The following is a 17876-nucleotide window of genomic DNA, read 5'->3' on the forward strand; positions in this document are numbered from 1 at the left end:
TGAATAAGTGATGTACTAAAATTTAAGATTAAAAAACATATCTGGTCAGTCATTTAGCAGGATGTGGTAGTTGTAAGAGGTCTAACTAAATGCTACATTGATAATGAAATAATTGCTATATCAATGGATTAAATAAACCTGTGCCAAAATAGATCTTTACAGATTTAAATGTGATTTAAACACCATTAGTTAAGAGCAGACATACTTTTGTAATTTAAAAAAAGAAAAAAAAATGTGAAAAGTGCCAAACAAGCCACAGTTAAGATATAACTAGCGGGGGTAAAGTGACTAGAGAAGCAAAAAATAGACATTAGCACTATAAGGTTGTGAGTTTTCTGCCCACTTAAACTAACTAGTCCTTGTTAAAAAAGAAGGGTGGGATTCATCTCGTAGGCCAAACAAAAGCAGGGTGCCATGTGGCCGTTGACACACATCCCCTGGGGCTAGAAGACTGCCGAGTTAGCTTAGCATGGTTAAAGTTTTATAAGTTATCAGCATTCTTAAGTCAGCCTTTTATAGTTCTGAAAATGTATTTTGTGAAGATAGATGTTATCTTTTTTGCACGTCGATATTGCATGATACCAAGTGAAGCGTGGATTTAAAAAAAAAAGTGAAGACAAAAAATCGTACAAAAAAACAATTAGGCAATGTGCATTCATTTTGAGGACAAATCTTTGCATGGCAACAACAGTTCGAGCTATTAAATTAGCTTTTTCACATTTTTACCTTTTTATTTTTAGTTTTGCTAAGACCAAGCTGGAGTTTTTGTTGTCCATGAAAACTAGGCCACAGAAACCAAATCCATTCATAGTCATGGTCATATTCAGCGTCATTAACTATAGCACTCATTTTGTACAGACTTATCAATGTTTTGTGATAATTTCTAAGAAAAACAATGGGAAAAGTTGGGTAATGGAGGGTTAATTTAGCGACATTAACATGGCCGTGAATGTATTCACCACTACATAAGTTTGCATATCACTCTTTCGATCATGATTTTAGGGCTTGTGTTTGCTGTGTCAGTACTAACATCATTAGGCTTCTGTTCTTTAGCTTGTTCTGCCATCACTGCACATTAAGCTTGACCCATTCTCGCGAGAATATGCACTTTATACTTCTCTTATGCTTCACGCCACCCCAGATAAGAGCAGCCCTGTGTCCGCTAAACTGCTTGAATCCTTTACCTCAGACCTCCAAGAATAAAGGAAAGGGGCGGGACTTCCCGATGACGTCATAACGCAATGATGCGGCACTACTGTTTGCATGAGAAAGCATTGTTCAGATGTTCGAAGCTGACCAAAAATGGCAGAATAGTTTTTACAGAAATCGTTATTTTGACAGTGTTTTTTATTATTACTATTAATGATAATAAGTGCCAAAAAGGGCATGTCTGATATCATGAATATTGTTTTTTTTCTCTCTCGCTCTCAATTTCAACGTCAAAATTGCACTGTGCTTAGTCATGGTTGCTATGTTTTCATGCGTAGATGAGACAGACGGCGCAGTTGTGTTTTTGTGCAGTCGAGATGAATGCAAACTTATGGTTTAGCTGATGTCGAGAAGGTCATTGCTTTTATGTGGGCGCACGGCTAGAGCTCGTCGCTCTTCCCAAACCCCACGCGCCCCCCCAGTCCAACCCTCCACCCCACGCCATCAGAAGACAACAGCCCGGGGTCACTCTTGAGCTCGTACCCATTGAAGCACCAGCAATGTTAGAATACATTTGTCATATCACTGTTCTGTTCTCTTTTTTATTTTCCTGTTTTTATTTGTACGACACTCTCTAACCTAGACCAAGTATAACAAAAATGTCATTCATATGTATCCTGTTTACTCTCCCTTTTTCTCCCTTTTGCACTTTCACTGCTCCCCTTTTTTCCAACCACTCCCCACTCTTCTGCCGACCTCCCCCTCACACCCTCCCAGACTTTCTCCTGAGTGCCAAACAAAAACAGTACCATTCCAAACTTTTTGAGTTCTCTTGTATGTTGGACATCCATTGGACGCACCCATGAAGCCAGCATGTTTCTCCATAACATGATGTCAGTCATGACGCCTCAACATTACCCAAAAAGCGAGCAGTAAAAGCAAGACCTGGATTAACACGGTAAAAACACGGCTGGCTACCTCTCATAAACTGCTTTTCCTAATTCTGTCATCTCTTCAACCTCCAGGACATCACTGATTGTGTGCCATAATGTTGGGGGGCACTGTCACTCTCCTCACCCCCGAGTCTCTCCATTTGATTTTCTTGATGGAAAACATTAAGCGCAAGCAAAGAAAAAAAAAATCCATTTTAATGGCAGGTTTCTTTTTGTTCCTTTAGCATAAAAACATGCTCAAAAAAGCTGAGGAGTGTGTAAACGTCAGCCGTGCAGCCATCTTCTGTCTTCTGAACTTTGAACTTCTCACCCCTCATGAACTTTATTGACCTTCTTCCTCCCCTTCTATGTTCATCAACTGTTTGGACTTAAAATCTCCATTCCATCTCCAAACCTTTTTGAGACTGTGCAATTCTAGTTGAGATGATTGGATTTATTTCTCTTTTTTTAAGTCATCATTGGGGACGAAAAAATCATAATAATAAAAAAGACACACAAAAGAAAGAAAAAAAATCAATAAGATCCAAACTGTTTCCTCCACAATTTCATTATTTTCTCTCATTGTAAATATCTGTCAGATTTGGTTGAACTGTAACCAGAAACGTGTTCAACGTAATGGGGCTGGCAGCATAAAATCGCTTTTGTGGAGTGCTCCTACGAGCCACCGATAGGAAGTTGAACTAAACTAAACTAAAGCAGCTCCAAGAAAGAACGATTCGGTACTGCGATCAACAATTAAACATGGTGGTTATAGAGCCACGTGCGCAGTACCGAGACCATCAGCTGGTCAAAATCCAGATCCGGCCCCTCCACATAATGCATAATCACTGCTAAACGCCAAGGTAGACTAAGATTAGTGTAGGTTTCATACTTGAACTGATGGTAGTTGCTAATCTCATTGTACATATCAGACGTGTCGAGTGTAAATTGTGATACGTGTCGATTAGGTGTCTTGACCATTGCAGCATCTGTTCACGAGACGAAATTGTTTCTCTGTGATGCCGAACGATCATTTTCATGCGTCTCAACCATGCTTGAGCTCCACATCTAATGTTTCTATGCTGCCAGCTTTGTTTTCTGATAACCCTTCATGAGCTTATTTATTTTCAAACTACTATACACTATTAATAAATGGCATCAAGAAACTAGACAAAAGGGAATGACTGGAAAGATGAATTACTGTTTTGTTTTTAGTATTTTAGTGGTTTCTTTTAACATCATCCATTAACTGACTTAAAAAAGTATTAAATATTTAATGTAACTGTAGCATTGTGTTTGTACAAAAAATAGTGAGTTGTGTTTCTTGACTTGTGGATTACCAGTGAAGTCAGCAATTTAGTGCTAATATCTATTAAGTCGTTCCTTTTCTTTTTCTCTTTTTCTTTTTTATTTAAGGGTTATTATTTTCCGACAGCAACAGCAGTCATTATAAATGTTCATTTTACCATCACCTGTCTTCTGTTGTCTTATTCTTCACCTCCCACTACACTCAGTTTCATCAAATAACACATTGCAAGTTCGTGCCTGAAACCATGTGCTCGGTCTTGGGGGAGGGGCCATGCTGCGTGAGTGATGCAAGCGAACGAACGAACGAACGAATGAACGAATGCGACTGCTTGTGAGAGGCTTGGCCGGGTGGGTGTTATGTCTTCTGTCCACCTAAAGCTAAAATCTGTTGGGTTTCCATTTACCAATGGAACCTGCTGATGTTATAGCTCAATCCCATCATGTAAGCCTAGTTGATTTTGATCGTTCATAACTCCCCCTCCTCCGTTTGCCAACCACTTTCCACCACTACCTTTACCCTCCCCCCCTTACGAGCCATTCCCTCGCCACGCACCTCCCACGCCATGTGATGTTCTCCATCGATAACATACTACTCGACCAGACCCACATTAACTCTGTTCTCATGCCTGCAGAGGAGGCAGTTGCCAGTCAACTCGCCCTCCGCTCATGATCCGCCACCATCCCTTACCGGCTGCCGGGGCCAGGCCCAAATGATTAAATTATTGCTAATTAAAAAAAAAGTTAAAAAAAAGAAAAAAAAAAAAGAAAAAACAGACAAGTGACTCTCAGGGTGTTTACGTAATCTACCTTACTCTGTGAACTCACAGAACCGCAACCCAGCTCTCCCTCAAGCTTTTTTTAAGGAGCCCAAAGACAATTTACCATGTACGATCGCTTATCAAGTCTTCTTCAAGAAAAAAAAAAAAAACGACAACAACAACAACAACAACAACAGAATGATATGCACCCAATTAAAGGAGCAAGCAAAATGCTGTAATGTTTACAACTTAACGAGACCAACGCTGTTGAAAGAATGTGTAGGAGTTTCAAAGACAATTCTTTAATAATTACGTCATTTCGAAGTGACTTCATTTTAAATGATAATTTCTATGTGACATGGAGTTATGTGTTAACTGAGGCATTTTGGAAACATTGCATGTTCCTCTTTTTTGCAATGACTTACATTTTTTTAAATGTCAGAATGGCTGGTACAGTGTAAAGTTAGAGCTACGTTTAGTTGCTAATAATAAACTACATTGATGTCAGTGTTCATCTCACATATCTTGGAGAAAGGTACCGGACTGCGGTCCGAAAAGAAAAAAAATTCATGTGATTGCGTTACTGTATAGAATTTGTTCATATTTGTATATGGTGACAGTGAAAATAAAGGATGTACTGGAAGTATCAGGGACACATGGGTAGAGTTTGAAGGGCCACTTACAACACCCGACTGTAAAGCTCATGAGGTAAGTTACATGAGGGGGAAAAGTATCAATTTTGGTTTTATATTTACAGATTTTACCCTTATTTAATATATGAAAATGAAATCCATCACGTGGATGTTTTAATGGAACTGGCATCTACATGTTAGTGTTTAAATATTTAACTAAAGCTAGTAAGAAAACATTTTAAATAGTGCATCAGTGAAATAAGTCATAAGTCAATCATATTCGTACGGGTGTCTTGAGTGTGACTGATATGCAAATGCAGCGTGTGTGATGTAACACAATGTAATTTGCCATCACATGCTTGGTCGTTTTTGCTATTAATGCATGTGGTTTCAGGATGAAGTCAATTCAAGATGAGTTGAAAAACATGATAAAGTCTCTTGATCATTGTCATCCACCACTTTTTCTGTGCACTAATTCATCCAACCTGCAAAAACCACCTTCACCTTCCCAACATGTCTCCAAAGCCAACACCAGCTAAAAGCACCGTGGAAAATCCCAATATAGCCATCGGTCAGAGAGGTTGACCGGTCCTCATGTTGGCTTCCAGCACATTGATCTGTGGTGGAGACCCCAGGGAAATTAACATTCACCGCATGATTTAAAATCTGTCTCACCAAACCAACCATACACTAAAGAAGTATCTCCAGTGTTCAGACAAAACGGATATTTTTTAGTGATGGTCTTTTAAACACAGCGTTCAATTCTAATAGAATGTTTTGCAATAATTCGGTGCACGATTTAAAAAAAAAAAAAAAAAAAGGCAGCTTCTAGAAGTCCCGGATGGATATACTGAGTCACTCTGGTAAAAATCATACATAGGAATGTTTCCGTCATGCATAAGTAGCGATTTCACAATCTAGCCACAATCCTGTGATATCTATATCTGCATCCATAACTCGGCCCAAAGCTCCGAGCTCCTTTTTAACATGGAAACTGTCATGAAGAATAATTAGGTCTTTCAAGTGGAATCATCACTCGCTCTCTCTGTCTCCACTGGGAATGGTGAGCTGGTGTAGCTGAAGCTCCATCATTTCAAATGTATCCAATCTCGCTAATTGTGCACCTTTACCAGCCTTAGGCCATGATTGATTTTCCCTCGCTCCAGCTCGGTTCCTTCCCCTCACCTCAAACCCAACAGGCTTTTCCTCGTTTCAGCCCAGCTGTTCCAGAAAGCAAGCCTAACTGTTTCTGCCCTCCTTCTCTCCTCGGAGGGGGCGTAAAAGGAGTAAGAGAGAGAGCAAGAAGCAGACAAGAATATGCTCTCAGCTCTCATAAATCCCTTGAGTTGGAAAGCAGACCTGTGGAACATGTGCAAAGATCTCCAGTCCTTAGTCCAGCACTTTTCAAGGGAGAACGAGCAGTACTCTGTCCTGAGATCGTGTCGGCCACTCTCAGCTGTTTTTATTAAGATGGACTGTCTTTGCATTTACCTTCAATACTGTATGTGAATTTGCTGAACACTATCTGTCACTCCTTTTTAAGTCAGATTAGTCACATTGGCCCTAAAAAGTATTTGGACATTTAAAATGTATGAATTTCATTACATTAGTTTTATATATATATACACACACACACACACACATATATATATATATATATATAGTTTATTTGCAAAAACAGATAACTTTCAAAAATCATGTTTTTATTATCATGTTTTTATTGTGTTCATTAGCTGTATTTTTAAAGTTATTTTTACTTAATCAAAATAACCCAACTGCAGTTTGATTGAGATTAATTGGAATGCACAATGAAGAAACATGATTTTTGAAGAAACATGATTTTTGAAAATTGTTAAAAACAGAGTTATCTGTTTTTACAAATGAATATATATATATATATATATGTATATGTGTGTGTGTGTGTGTATATATATATGAAGTTACATTCAAATTAATTTATTTAAATTAATTCTGATTTCGTTTGATATATATAATATTTTTATTAAAATTGATATTTTCTTCCTTAATGCAGTGGCTTGATACAAATATATATATATACGTATACACACACACACACACACACACACACACATTATATTTAAATATTCCAAATATAAATTATATTAATATAACTATTACAAAATTTTTGAAATATAACTAATATATCAGTTTTACATTTGAAATATATATATATATATATATATATATATATATATATATATATTTAATAAATTGATTATTTTGTTTGCCATTTTTCATCCATTTTAACTGGGCTTACAATTTTTGGGGCCACTGTACATTGGTAGATTTGTATATAAAATTACTAAAGTACCACCTTCCTACAGATGCATCTTTATAAATTGCAATTATATGCAGAAAAAAAGTTGAAGACTGAAAAAATGACAACATCTGTCTCTACGAATGTGCAAGCGTAAATCATTTTGATTTGCAGTTTGAGCAACAGCTTTCTGGCTGCAAACAGGCCTCAGGAATGCATGAGCCGCAGTTATAAATGAACAGTGCTGTCCCTCTTGTTTCCTCAGCTTCACAACAGGTTTCTGTGTGTGCAGTGGTGCTGAAGTGAACAGCATGAATTCAGCATGAAATCTCTACTTTTAATAGGGCTGACTCTTTAAAAACAGCTAGGATACAGGTTCAGTCAGTGCGGCGCAGTCTAATCGATTTAAAGCTAGTGCGTCTCGAATACATGAAGGCTTGTGCTGATACAGAGAGTAGCTGTCACGTCAAAGCGAGGTGAAATCTGGCCCACAGGAAGACTATAAAACGAAAGTCAGCAATCTGAGTCGCAGGAGAAAATCACTTTGTCCTCAGATTACTTTGTGTACATGTGAATATATCAACCGACTAATGCTAGTCTTCAATGTACAAATCTGACCATAGATACTGTTCCTAAGATGAAACCAAATCAGTTGGTGGTCCATAAGAATATGTCCTTTGATCAGCAATAATGTTCAAAACTTTATAAGCTACCTTTTTATGGCTTTGATATATTTGTTTGAATGTTGCAACAAGATGTATTCAATGTATTTTGACAAAATAGTACAAAATTGACAAAAACAATTGATACATCACTCTAATTAATGTACATTTATAAGACATTTTTTCTCAGATTGTTTGTGTTTAAAAAGTGCAATTTAAATCAAGAAAACACTTTCTCTTTACTGTGAAAGTAAACTTCATCCTTGAGTCATAAAAGGCCAGATTTAAACTCTATATTCTAATTTAATTTTCCTCTCCTTTTCTTTACTTAAAGAGTATAACATTTCCTTAAGTGGGAATGCCTGCATTTGTTTTTGACAGACCAAAATATCCACCCAGTTCCATTTCACTCAATTCAAACTGGTTTCATCGGTCAACACAAAAACACTGAAAATGATTGTAATAGTTTTGTATGGTTTTTTTGTTTCTTGCTGTTGTAATATTTCTAACAAATGAAGCTGATAAATTATCCTAGAGTTCGTTCGTAATATAAAGAATAACTTTTAACATCAGTGTTTTATGACTATATGTACATAAGATAAAGAAATAAATTAAGAAAGTTGCAATGCAAAGCTGTGATTTTAAAGCACTGTAGCGTGTACAGTGATTTGTTTTTATCAATTTTATGGTACATATGATATGTTCTGCATTTCTGCAGTTGTTGTTTCTTTTCTTTTTGTTCATGAGCATATGCTTTAATAAATATGTTTTTTTACAGTATATTGCTGAGGCCTAAGCTATTCTTATGACAAATTACAGTGGAGTGAACCTTATATAGGTCACGCTTTCCTTATCTTTCAAGTGTGCATTTTTTTTTTAATAATTATCCATGAATTCTTGCTTTTATCTGTAATTAGCTTTGGTACTGTACATGTAAGTCTATCTCCAAAGTCTTTCATAGGTGATGTACGTTAGCGCTGATGAACTCTGCTGGGCTAATGAGGGATATAAATGCACAAGTTAGAGTCTGTCTGCGCAACTGCAACTTCACACCTCTGAGGGGCTTAATTGGGTCACTGCTTGCCACAGATATGACTGAAGCACAATGAAGACAACAATTTATGCTCCCAAGACGCGAGATAAAATAAGAAACGTCTTAGTTCTTGTATAAATTTCTCCATGCTTTCTGTGTAGGTTGACGGTGCGAGACACCTGGCACGCAATGATAAATCTTCACATGTCTGTGAAGAGAGTCTTTGTGAGAAAAGACTTGCTGAAATGCACTAGATAGAAAACTGTAAACTGAAATACATATCAAAGTGCATACCCAAACAAAATAACCACTATTAATAAGGTAAAGTGTGTCACTTTTTTTCTGTTGCAGCATCATGTGCAATACAATCAAATAAATGAGCAAATGGGGAAAAATATCAGATAAAATTCATAATGCATGATATTAGTTCATAGATAGATAGATATAAAAATATATATATATTACATATTTCTATAAAATTATGAATAAAATACAAAGTATACCCAATATTTATAAATAAAATATAAAGTATATCAAAAAATATTTTTTGAAAAATTATGTACAGTGATTATGTACATGGCAGTTTGACCCTTCGAAGGGAGTTTGATTGACAGGCGATCTGACCAATTATAATGCTGAATCTTGTATTTTTCTGCGGCAAACTAACTAGACCATAGAGAAGATTAACGTTGGTTGACTTGAACTTAAAATTTTATTGACGTTTTTCCGTGGTTGAAACAAGATACTTTCTGATGTTCATTCATGTTTATTTCTCACTATTAATAGTAAAGATGAAGAGATGATTGCTTGACATGCCCCTTGAACTGAGGGCGCTACAGCGATCTGTCACAACACATTAAAGGGCCATAAAACAGTATTTATTGTTTGAATTTCTTACAAAATGACAAAATTTGAAAGCTGACACTTTGTTTCATACCAAATGTATCCTGCTCTGTCTCGTCTGTCGGCGCATTGTGTGTGTATATATATATTTTTTTTAAATATATATGTGTAGTGAGAAAAAACGACTTTTCAAACAGTCATTATTTTTCAGTCCCATTTGGTTGTTACTGGCACAAAATGACACACTTTAACTTTAATGTTTAAACAGACTGGGTTTGAAATTGTATTTTAGTGCAATTTGTAGGATATAAAACCAACATAGCCATTTCCAGTAGACTGAAATAAAATATAGATTTATAATAAAGCCATAAACGCAACTGTAAACAGCACACAACAAGGCAAGCTTTTATTTAATCACCATAGAAACTGGTCAGAGCCTTCTGACTGAACACAGTATGTCCTCTGATGATAAACTCTCATTGAGGACACTCAAGTCTCTGGTAAGAGGCCTATACAGTATTTAGCCAAGACTCACTGAAGATCCAGCATTGAACTTCTTCCAGCATCTCATTTTCCTAAAAGCTCATTTAAATAAACTGAGCTCTTAAACTCAAACACTTACTTGAAACAGTTGTGTTAAATAAACATAATCACATCTTTGACACTGAGGTGACATGTTGCTCTACAGCCCGCCTCCCCAACTCCTGTCCTCCGGAAGACATCAGCCGCTAGGGTAACACCCACTGAAGACAGGCCGAGTGCCGAGGGGAGCCATTTATCTCTTTTACTCAGCCACAAGGGGATGGAATACACGTCTTGTGACCTTTCTAAGCAACTCGCCACAGCACTTTGAAAGACCACAGAAGGAACATTTTATGGTGAGTTGAAAGGAGGAACAATTCGCCAGGCTCTTGAGCAGACGAGTGCCCTTGAATCTGGTGTGTGTATGTGTGTTCTGTAGGTTTTATGGTGGATTTTAGTACTGTGGAAATCCAATTGACGGTAATATCACAGCTTGCTGATCAAAAGGAACAAAAGTATCTTATGCAAGTGCTTATAATCAGTAGTGGCAGCATAAGCTTTATGAAAGTATGCTTAAAAGTACACTTCCAGCATTGCGCTATAAAAAATAAAGGTTCATTATTGGTATTTAAATGGTTCCATGAAGAACCTTTAACATCCATAGAACCGTTGAACTGCAAAAAAAGGTTCTTTATAACAGAAAAAGGTTCTTCAGATTCTCCAAATTCCATTGCTGCAAAATACCCTTTATTTTTAAGAGTGCACTTGTTTTTAAAGTCAAAATGACATCGAAATGGTTCCTATTTCGATTGGGCACACATTTCTAAATACAACAACTGCCCCTTTCAGCTGACATCACTACCTATTAGTTAATATTAATCAGATGTTCATTTATATTAATTTAGGCTAATGTTGGAGCCTATCTAAAACAGTTAACAGCCAATAGTTAACAGTATAATCGGTTGTTAAATACCATTACAGTGATAAATCCTGCCTTTTCACAATTCAGTTCATTTCTGAAATTCCTTTATTCTTGTAGAATATCCTGTTTAATTCTGAAATATATCATATTGCGGAAGTGAAATAGGTTTGCGAATGCTATTTCTAATTGGTCTTTTGCTTTCCGAAGTTATGAAAATAGCAAATAAATGCAGGGGGGAAAAAAGTTTGGTAACACTTTATTTTGATGGTCCCTTTTGAACATTCTGTTGACACTAAGTAATATTGCAACTACATGTCAACAATCTCTCATTAGAGTATTAGTAGACTGTCTGCTTCATATCTACTAACTCCATATTGTGTTGGTATCCCAACAGATATTCTACTGACTATAAGTAACTTTGCAAGAATGTGTCAGCTTAATCTAACCCTAACCCTACCAGTCTACTAATACACTACTAACACTCTAATGAGAGTCAGTAGAAATGTAGGTGCAACATTACTTATAGTCAATAGAATGTGTTAAAGGGACCATCAAAATAAAGTGAAACCAAAAGTTTTTATTCTAGACTGCTTTGAAAAGGTTTTATTTTGAAATAGGCCTACTGTAATATTCTGACATGCAGTGCAGTCCACACAATGCAGGGCTGCTTTTCCCAAAAATATCGTAAGCCTATATATATATATATATATATATATATATATTTATATATACAGAACTGGGTAGTAACTGATTACATGTAATCTGTCAAGATATTATATATATACACTATATACTATATATTATAATACATACAGTATATTTGTATGTATATATATATATATATATATATACACACACACACACACTGTATATCCAAACTCACACAAATGACAGAAAAAATAAAATAATCACACTCCCTAAGCAATGACAAGGTGTGTCTAAGCAACAATTCTGTACACAGAAAGGGAAATCCTCTCAGTTTAATTTTAATCACAAATTCGACTCAGCTCCCAATTAGCCTACTTTACCAACATCTTCCCCCCATGTTTCCACAGTTTTAGCAAAAGCAGCTAGCACCTGAAGGTTAAATCTAACAACAATTCTATGAGGTTATAAAAAGCTCTAGTGACCCAGTTTCCATCTGCACTCTCCCTTTTATCTCGACAAGCCATGAAAAAGAGGCAGAAACGGAGAAGATGTCAGAGTCGCGCAGAGGGAAGCATGCGTTTGGCACCGGTGGGGAGTAAGTGACCCTTGGACAGATGGAAGCACAGCATGTCTGGCAGAGACAGTGTCGGCCTACCCTAACGGGTCATGCAGTCGCCACCACGAACCCTGGCCTCAGACAAAATAAGGCTTGTTGGGTTTTCGTTTGGGCAGAGAGAGAAAATGGCATATTTTCAACAAATATTCTGGTTTTTATTTAAACTACAATGAGAGTAACAACAACATTAGTAACTGCCCAATTTCACACAAAACATTTACCACACAAACTACAAAACCATATGACACATCAGCAGTAGTTGGAAATCAAAAAAGAAAAGCATTAATAATAATTTATAAATAAATTGTATATAAGCTATATTATGTATTTGTATATTGATATATTATATATATTTGTATATGTTATATATGTAAATATTTATTTGTAGAACACAGCTGCAGTAGGCGCTTCAGAACAGCAAAAAAGTTATAATTAATAAATAAATATATATATATATATATATATATGTATATATATATATATATATATTTAAATATTTATATTATACACATGCACGCACACACACACACACACACACACACACACACACACACAGAGCCTATATATTTATATTAGAGAAATATAACAAAATATTTATTTGTAGGACACAATGTGCACAGGCATCTGTTGAGTTTGGCCGATCTCCACTACAGCCTTTATCATCCCAGCCAAAAGTTGTTTTGAAACGCTGGTCTTTGTAGATTTTGTTTCTTCTTTATATAAAAATAAAACAATATTTCAGGCAGCACATCTTGGTCAGTGACAGAAACCGAGTCACTGAGTGCTCTCATACGAACACATTCATAGAGGTGGGTAATGAAACAATGAGGGAAAAAAATGGCATTGTGGTTGTCATGGCAACCAGTTGAAAGACCTGCTGCTTTTATGACATATGTCTGACTTGATTTGAGTGTGCACATTGCAACAATAGAATCACACTTATATTATTCTCTTTTAATGCAATGCAGGAGCCGAATCCAACTGTATTCCTGCAGACTTCATCAATACAACCAACCACACAATAAATAACTAAATAAATAAACAACCACCTTATTTTTCCCAAAAGAGCAGGCCATTTGTCAATTTTATGGGTCTGGCTTCCAGTCTCCTCAGCGTCCAGCTATTTTTCGTTGTACAAAACAGCTTGTTTTGCTGCTTGATATTGCAAATTAGTGTGTCTTACCATATTATTTTCATGTATTATCTTAATTATGAGCACACTGGTTTGTAGTGCAAACAGTTTTAACTTTCTGCACGTTGTCGTTATTCTTCTTGCTGTGGCTAATGAACCAGAAGTCTCGCCCATAGGCTTAGGATACTTCCGTGTTCAAGAATAAGGTGTTTACAGAAATGTAAACGAGGTGAAACTGCACTGAAAAGCTCTCTGAATTCCTTGCTGCTGCAGAGGAGGCTCAATGACACATTTTGGAATCGACTGCTTCGAGTGAGTCATGTCAACGCATTAGTATGCAAACAAGTTTCTGGTGCAGTAATTGATCCCAAACAAACACTTGAATAGGATTTATCAAGTAGAAATAGTGACTACCGCGTCTTGACGTGAAGAAAATGTTGTGCATTCTGGTGGACTCTGGTGCTTCTCTAATTGGGGGAAGGCACCTATCGAACCCCATTCCGAACGCCGCGCGCGGCTCAGTAGTCCTTGGCAAGTCCGCGTTGCTATGGTAACTCCCCCAACCCCCCCTCCCCAAATGCTGCAGGCCGCGCGGAGCACTCTGAACACTGAGAGAGAGAGAGAGAGAGAGAGAGAGAGAGAGAGAGATCACCACAGTGGAGAAAGACAAGAATTGCTGCAGTGAAAAGGGGGAGGGTGTGCACAAACGAGATTGGCTAAAAATTAAAAAATCATTACCCCCATCCCCGCCCCCCACCCAAACCTTATCGTTTGCATCGGTTTAGGGTGCATAGGACCCCGCGCCTTGCTCTGCAGTCTGAGCACGTTGCTTCCAAACTTCAGACTGCATTCAATTATTTATCTGCTTCACCAGACACCCAGCAATGTTCAAGCATCTCATAACGCCTATGGCATATCGCGGGAAAAAAATATTATTGATGAGTTTATATGGGAAATAAAAAACAAGGCAAACGAGTTGCACGGACGTGATTACCGTCCCCGCCTCTGTGATAAAATCACAGGTGGTGACAAATCACTTCTTCTTTCTGCGACTCAAACTCAGAAAATATTTGGCATACGATGCGAAGTGTGGGTGCTGGAAACAGGTGCGCATAAAATAACCCACGCGTTTTAAGTTCTTCACTTTGTGTGTATAGTTTATGTGACGATATATCATGTTTAATTCACAAAAAGTTCTCATTGAGAGTTTCAGCAGGTGCAACGTTCTTTAAATACCCGATGAACGCAGATGAAAGCAGCGCCTGTGTGAAATTCCTCATGTGATCCCATTGGACTCCGGGATGTTGAGCTTTACCTGCATGTGCGCAGCGGGAGGGGCAGAGAAACCGAATTTGCAGGCGGTAAACGTGCCGGTGCTCATTAGAAAACATGACCATACCTCAGTGCAGAACAAGCGGCGGACTTTCAGCGTTCTCACCGGCAGAGGGAGCTCTGTCGCCACCTACCGGCCAACCGCAGAAACGCGGAGCTCGCCCCCAAACATGAAAGTTTTCATTCTTATTGTGGAACACAAACAGGGCTCGGGGTTTTTGTCAATACAATCAAAGTCAAATCCTATATATTCTTTTAATGTTCCACAGAATAAAATCATTCAGGTTTGGAAAGGTGAGTGAATGAATGATGTGATTTTTTTTGCCTGTATAGACCTTAGTTAAGGAAGCACCATAATTTTTTAACAAAAATGAAAACAAGGCTGTAAGGGACAAAAGTACAGTGCACTCAATGGATTGTACTGTTGTTTAACAACATAGCATTTGTTCAGCTCACAAAACATCTTTTTTGGGGGGAAAATATTTTTTTAAATTTCAGTACAAATAAAAAAACCTCACATTAACCCATTTAATCCCAAATTTTTCCCAGACATGAAAATATCCAAATGATGTGTCATTAGTAACCCTTTGAAATAATCAATAATAATTTTTTGACTTTTTTTTTGGTAAAGTGTGTGAAAAATTGTGTTTTATGCTCGGTCACAATAGTGACCGGTGGGATATGGTGAGTAATGAAATCACATATTTCTGCAGTCATAAAAATGGTTATATCTTAGCTCAGCTATTTTAAATCGTTTGATCACATTCTAGGGTTATTATTATGTATATAAAAAAAACCTTATGCAACATTGATAGGAACACTGAGATAAAAAACAAAAAAAATTCAACCATCACCGCGTTTCAAAATTGTTACTTTTTTATAAGATATAACATCAAATTTTTATATCAATGCTACGAGTATTACAACATCATTATTGTAATTTTTTTCTAACATTTCAATTTTTAATTTAGTGCAATATTTTGTCATTGCAACATTTTATTGTCATTTTCACTAGCAACTGCCATTGGATTATATTGTAAAATAAAGTTCACCGTTATCCCACTGGTCACTATTGTGACCATCAACATGTTACTCACTCTATGACCACACTCAACAAAACTGAATATATGCGAATGCATATATTAATACTAGACACCCTAAAGATAATGTGTACCAAAAATCTTTGTCATATCTTTATGTTAACATACTTTACTAGCCTTTCGTTTTGGAGCTTTGATGCATCCATCATCATCTCAAGGTGTAAACAGGAAATAAACTGTTCTGGTCATGTGACTATTTGCACTAATCATGTGAAACCGCACATATTTAATTGAGACCCTTTATTTTTTCCATATTTGCAGGAAGTGCACTAAAACATCAGTCGGTATGGTTTTTAGAGTTTCATAAATTAAACACTTTTTTACGGTCACTGTCGTGACCGGTGGGATTAAATGGGTTAACTGTGAGTTGTGAAAATTACATGGTCAAGGACATTTATACAGTGCGTACCACTGTAACGAGTGTATGTCTATCCCTCATTTTCAATATTAAATATTCTATATGGCATATAACCTGACTAAGGTCTATTACATAAAATAGCATCTATGTCATGTGCAGTTGCTTGAATGACATTAAAACGATTAAAAAAAAAAAAAAAGATTTTAAGTAGAAGAATGAATCAATGCATAAGGTAATACTGAATGTTGCATAGAAACCTTGAATTATTTTAAAACAGACAGTTTTTCAATTGTATTTGACAGTTAAATATCACAGTAAGCATTTGTGAACATGACAAACTGATAAAATATCCCTAGTTCTTATGACAGTCTACTCATGTCGACTACTTTTCTTTTTCTTCTTTTTAGTTTTCCCTGGGGTGTCAATGCAATCATCATTCCATGAAGGATCCAGTGGCTCAGTTTTATATATTAAACTTGCATCAACCATGTCTTCACTATGTCTTTCCTTCTCTTTCTTGACCTTTTTCTTCTTCCTCCTCCTTTCCTCTGTCAGCTCTTCCTCCTTAAGTTCAGATGACCCTAACTGATCACAGTCAATTTGTGTATGTTCTTCTTTGATAAAAACTGCTTCACTGTCCTCTTGCCTCTTGTCTTTCTTTTTCTTTTTCTTCTTTTTCCGCTCCTCGCCCTCGATCGGTTCCTGACTGTTTCTCTTGGGAACAGTTGGAGAGACTACGGTGAGTTCATCTTGCACGTGAGCTGCAATGGAACTACCAAAAGGCTGGAAACGTTGCCTGAGACCAGCTGGGATGGATGGAGCTGGAGCGGCCGGGATGGGAACGGGACCTTGGTTCTCACTGCAGTCTCCGTAGCTCTCTGAGATCTTGAGGACTCCACTGAAACCGGAGGAACAGAGGACAGGCTTCTGATGTTTCTCTTTGGAAATGAGCAGATGGAGATCTGATGGTGCCGTTCTGCTGCTGAGGACGCTGTAGATCTGAGAGGTCGCGCCAGAAGACTGGACCATTTCCAGTCCTGATAAGGGAACTTGGAGGTTTTCAAAGCTGCAAAGGACACAAAACAATGATTGTTAAATTGATTATTTCAATTATGCAAAGTTTAATAAAAGGTTTTGATTTTTAGTATGAATTTTACAAATAATTTTAGTGATGATTTCTTGCAGTATATTTAATACATTTAAACTATTAAGCCAGTGACACACAAGCAGTCAAAGGACAGACATAATTTTTTTGAAGCTTTTATTTGTTCTACAGGAGCAGTTAAAAAAGAACAATATCGACCTAAGGAAATATTTCAAAGCACAGCATGACTAGAAGAATTTATATTCACAGTAGAGCGTTCTGTGACTTTTAAGACAATCATAATTTAGATATTTCCCAACTGTAATATTTCCAGGTTTTCCATGACCATGGGAACCTTGTCAATATTTTCAAAATAATTAGAAAACATAAATACCCAAGTTAAAAAGTTCTAAAAGAATGTAAAAGGACTCCTGTAGATTTTCTATTATTATTTTAAGCATTATTAAATATTACTTGCAAAAATACAATTAAAATGTATTAAACATTAGATTTTAAAGTTACATATATATATATATATATATATATATATATATATATATACACATA

The 17876-nt window shown here is 36.7% G+C and overlaps 1 protein-coding gene and 1 long non-coding RNA gene across 2 annotated transcripts in view; both read right to left on the reverse strand.

The window, feature by feature from the left end:
* LOC131554098 (uncharacterized) overlaps window positions 1-13999 on the reverse strand; it is a 28240-nt gene extending 14241 nt beyond the window's left edge. Inside the window, exon 1 of the long non-coding RNA XR_009274332.1 lies at window positions 13850-13999. This is a non-coding gene — a long non-coding RNA (uncharacterized LOC131554098). The remainder of the gene's footprint in view (window positions 1-13849) is intronic.
* A 2093-nt stretch (window positions 14000-16092) lies between these two features.
* polr1g (RNA polymerase I subunit G) overlaps window positions 16093-17876 on the reverse strand; it is a 4397-nt gene continuing 2613 nt past the window's right edge. The window contains exon 3 of the mRNA XM_058799176.1: window positions 16093-17291. Coding sequence (XP_058655159.1) covers window positions 16595-17291 — 697 coding nt within the window. The 3' untranslated portion in view covers window positions 16093-16594. The remainder of the gene's footprint in view (window positions 17292-17876) is intronic.

This window comes from Onychostoma macrolepis, chromosome 15 (assembly GCF_012432095.1).
Source record: "Onychostoma macrolepis isolate SWU-2019 chromosome 15, ASM1243209v1, whole genome shotgun sequence".
NCBI lineage: Eukaryota > Metazoa > Chordata > Actinopteri > Cypriniformes > Cyprinidae > Onychostoma > Onychostoma macrolepis.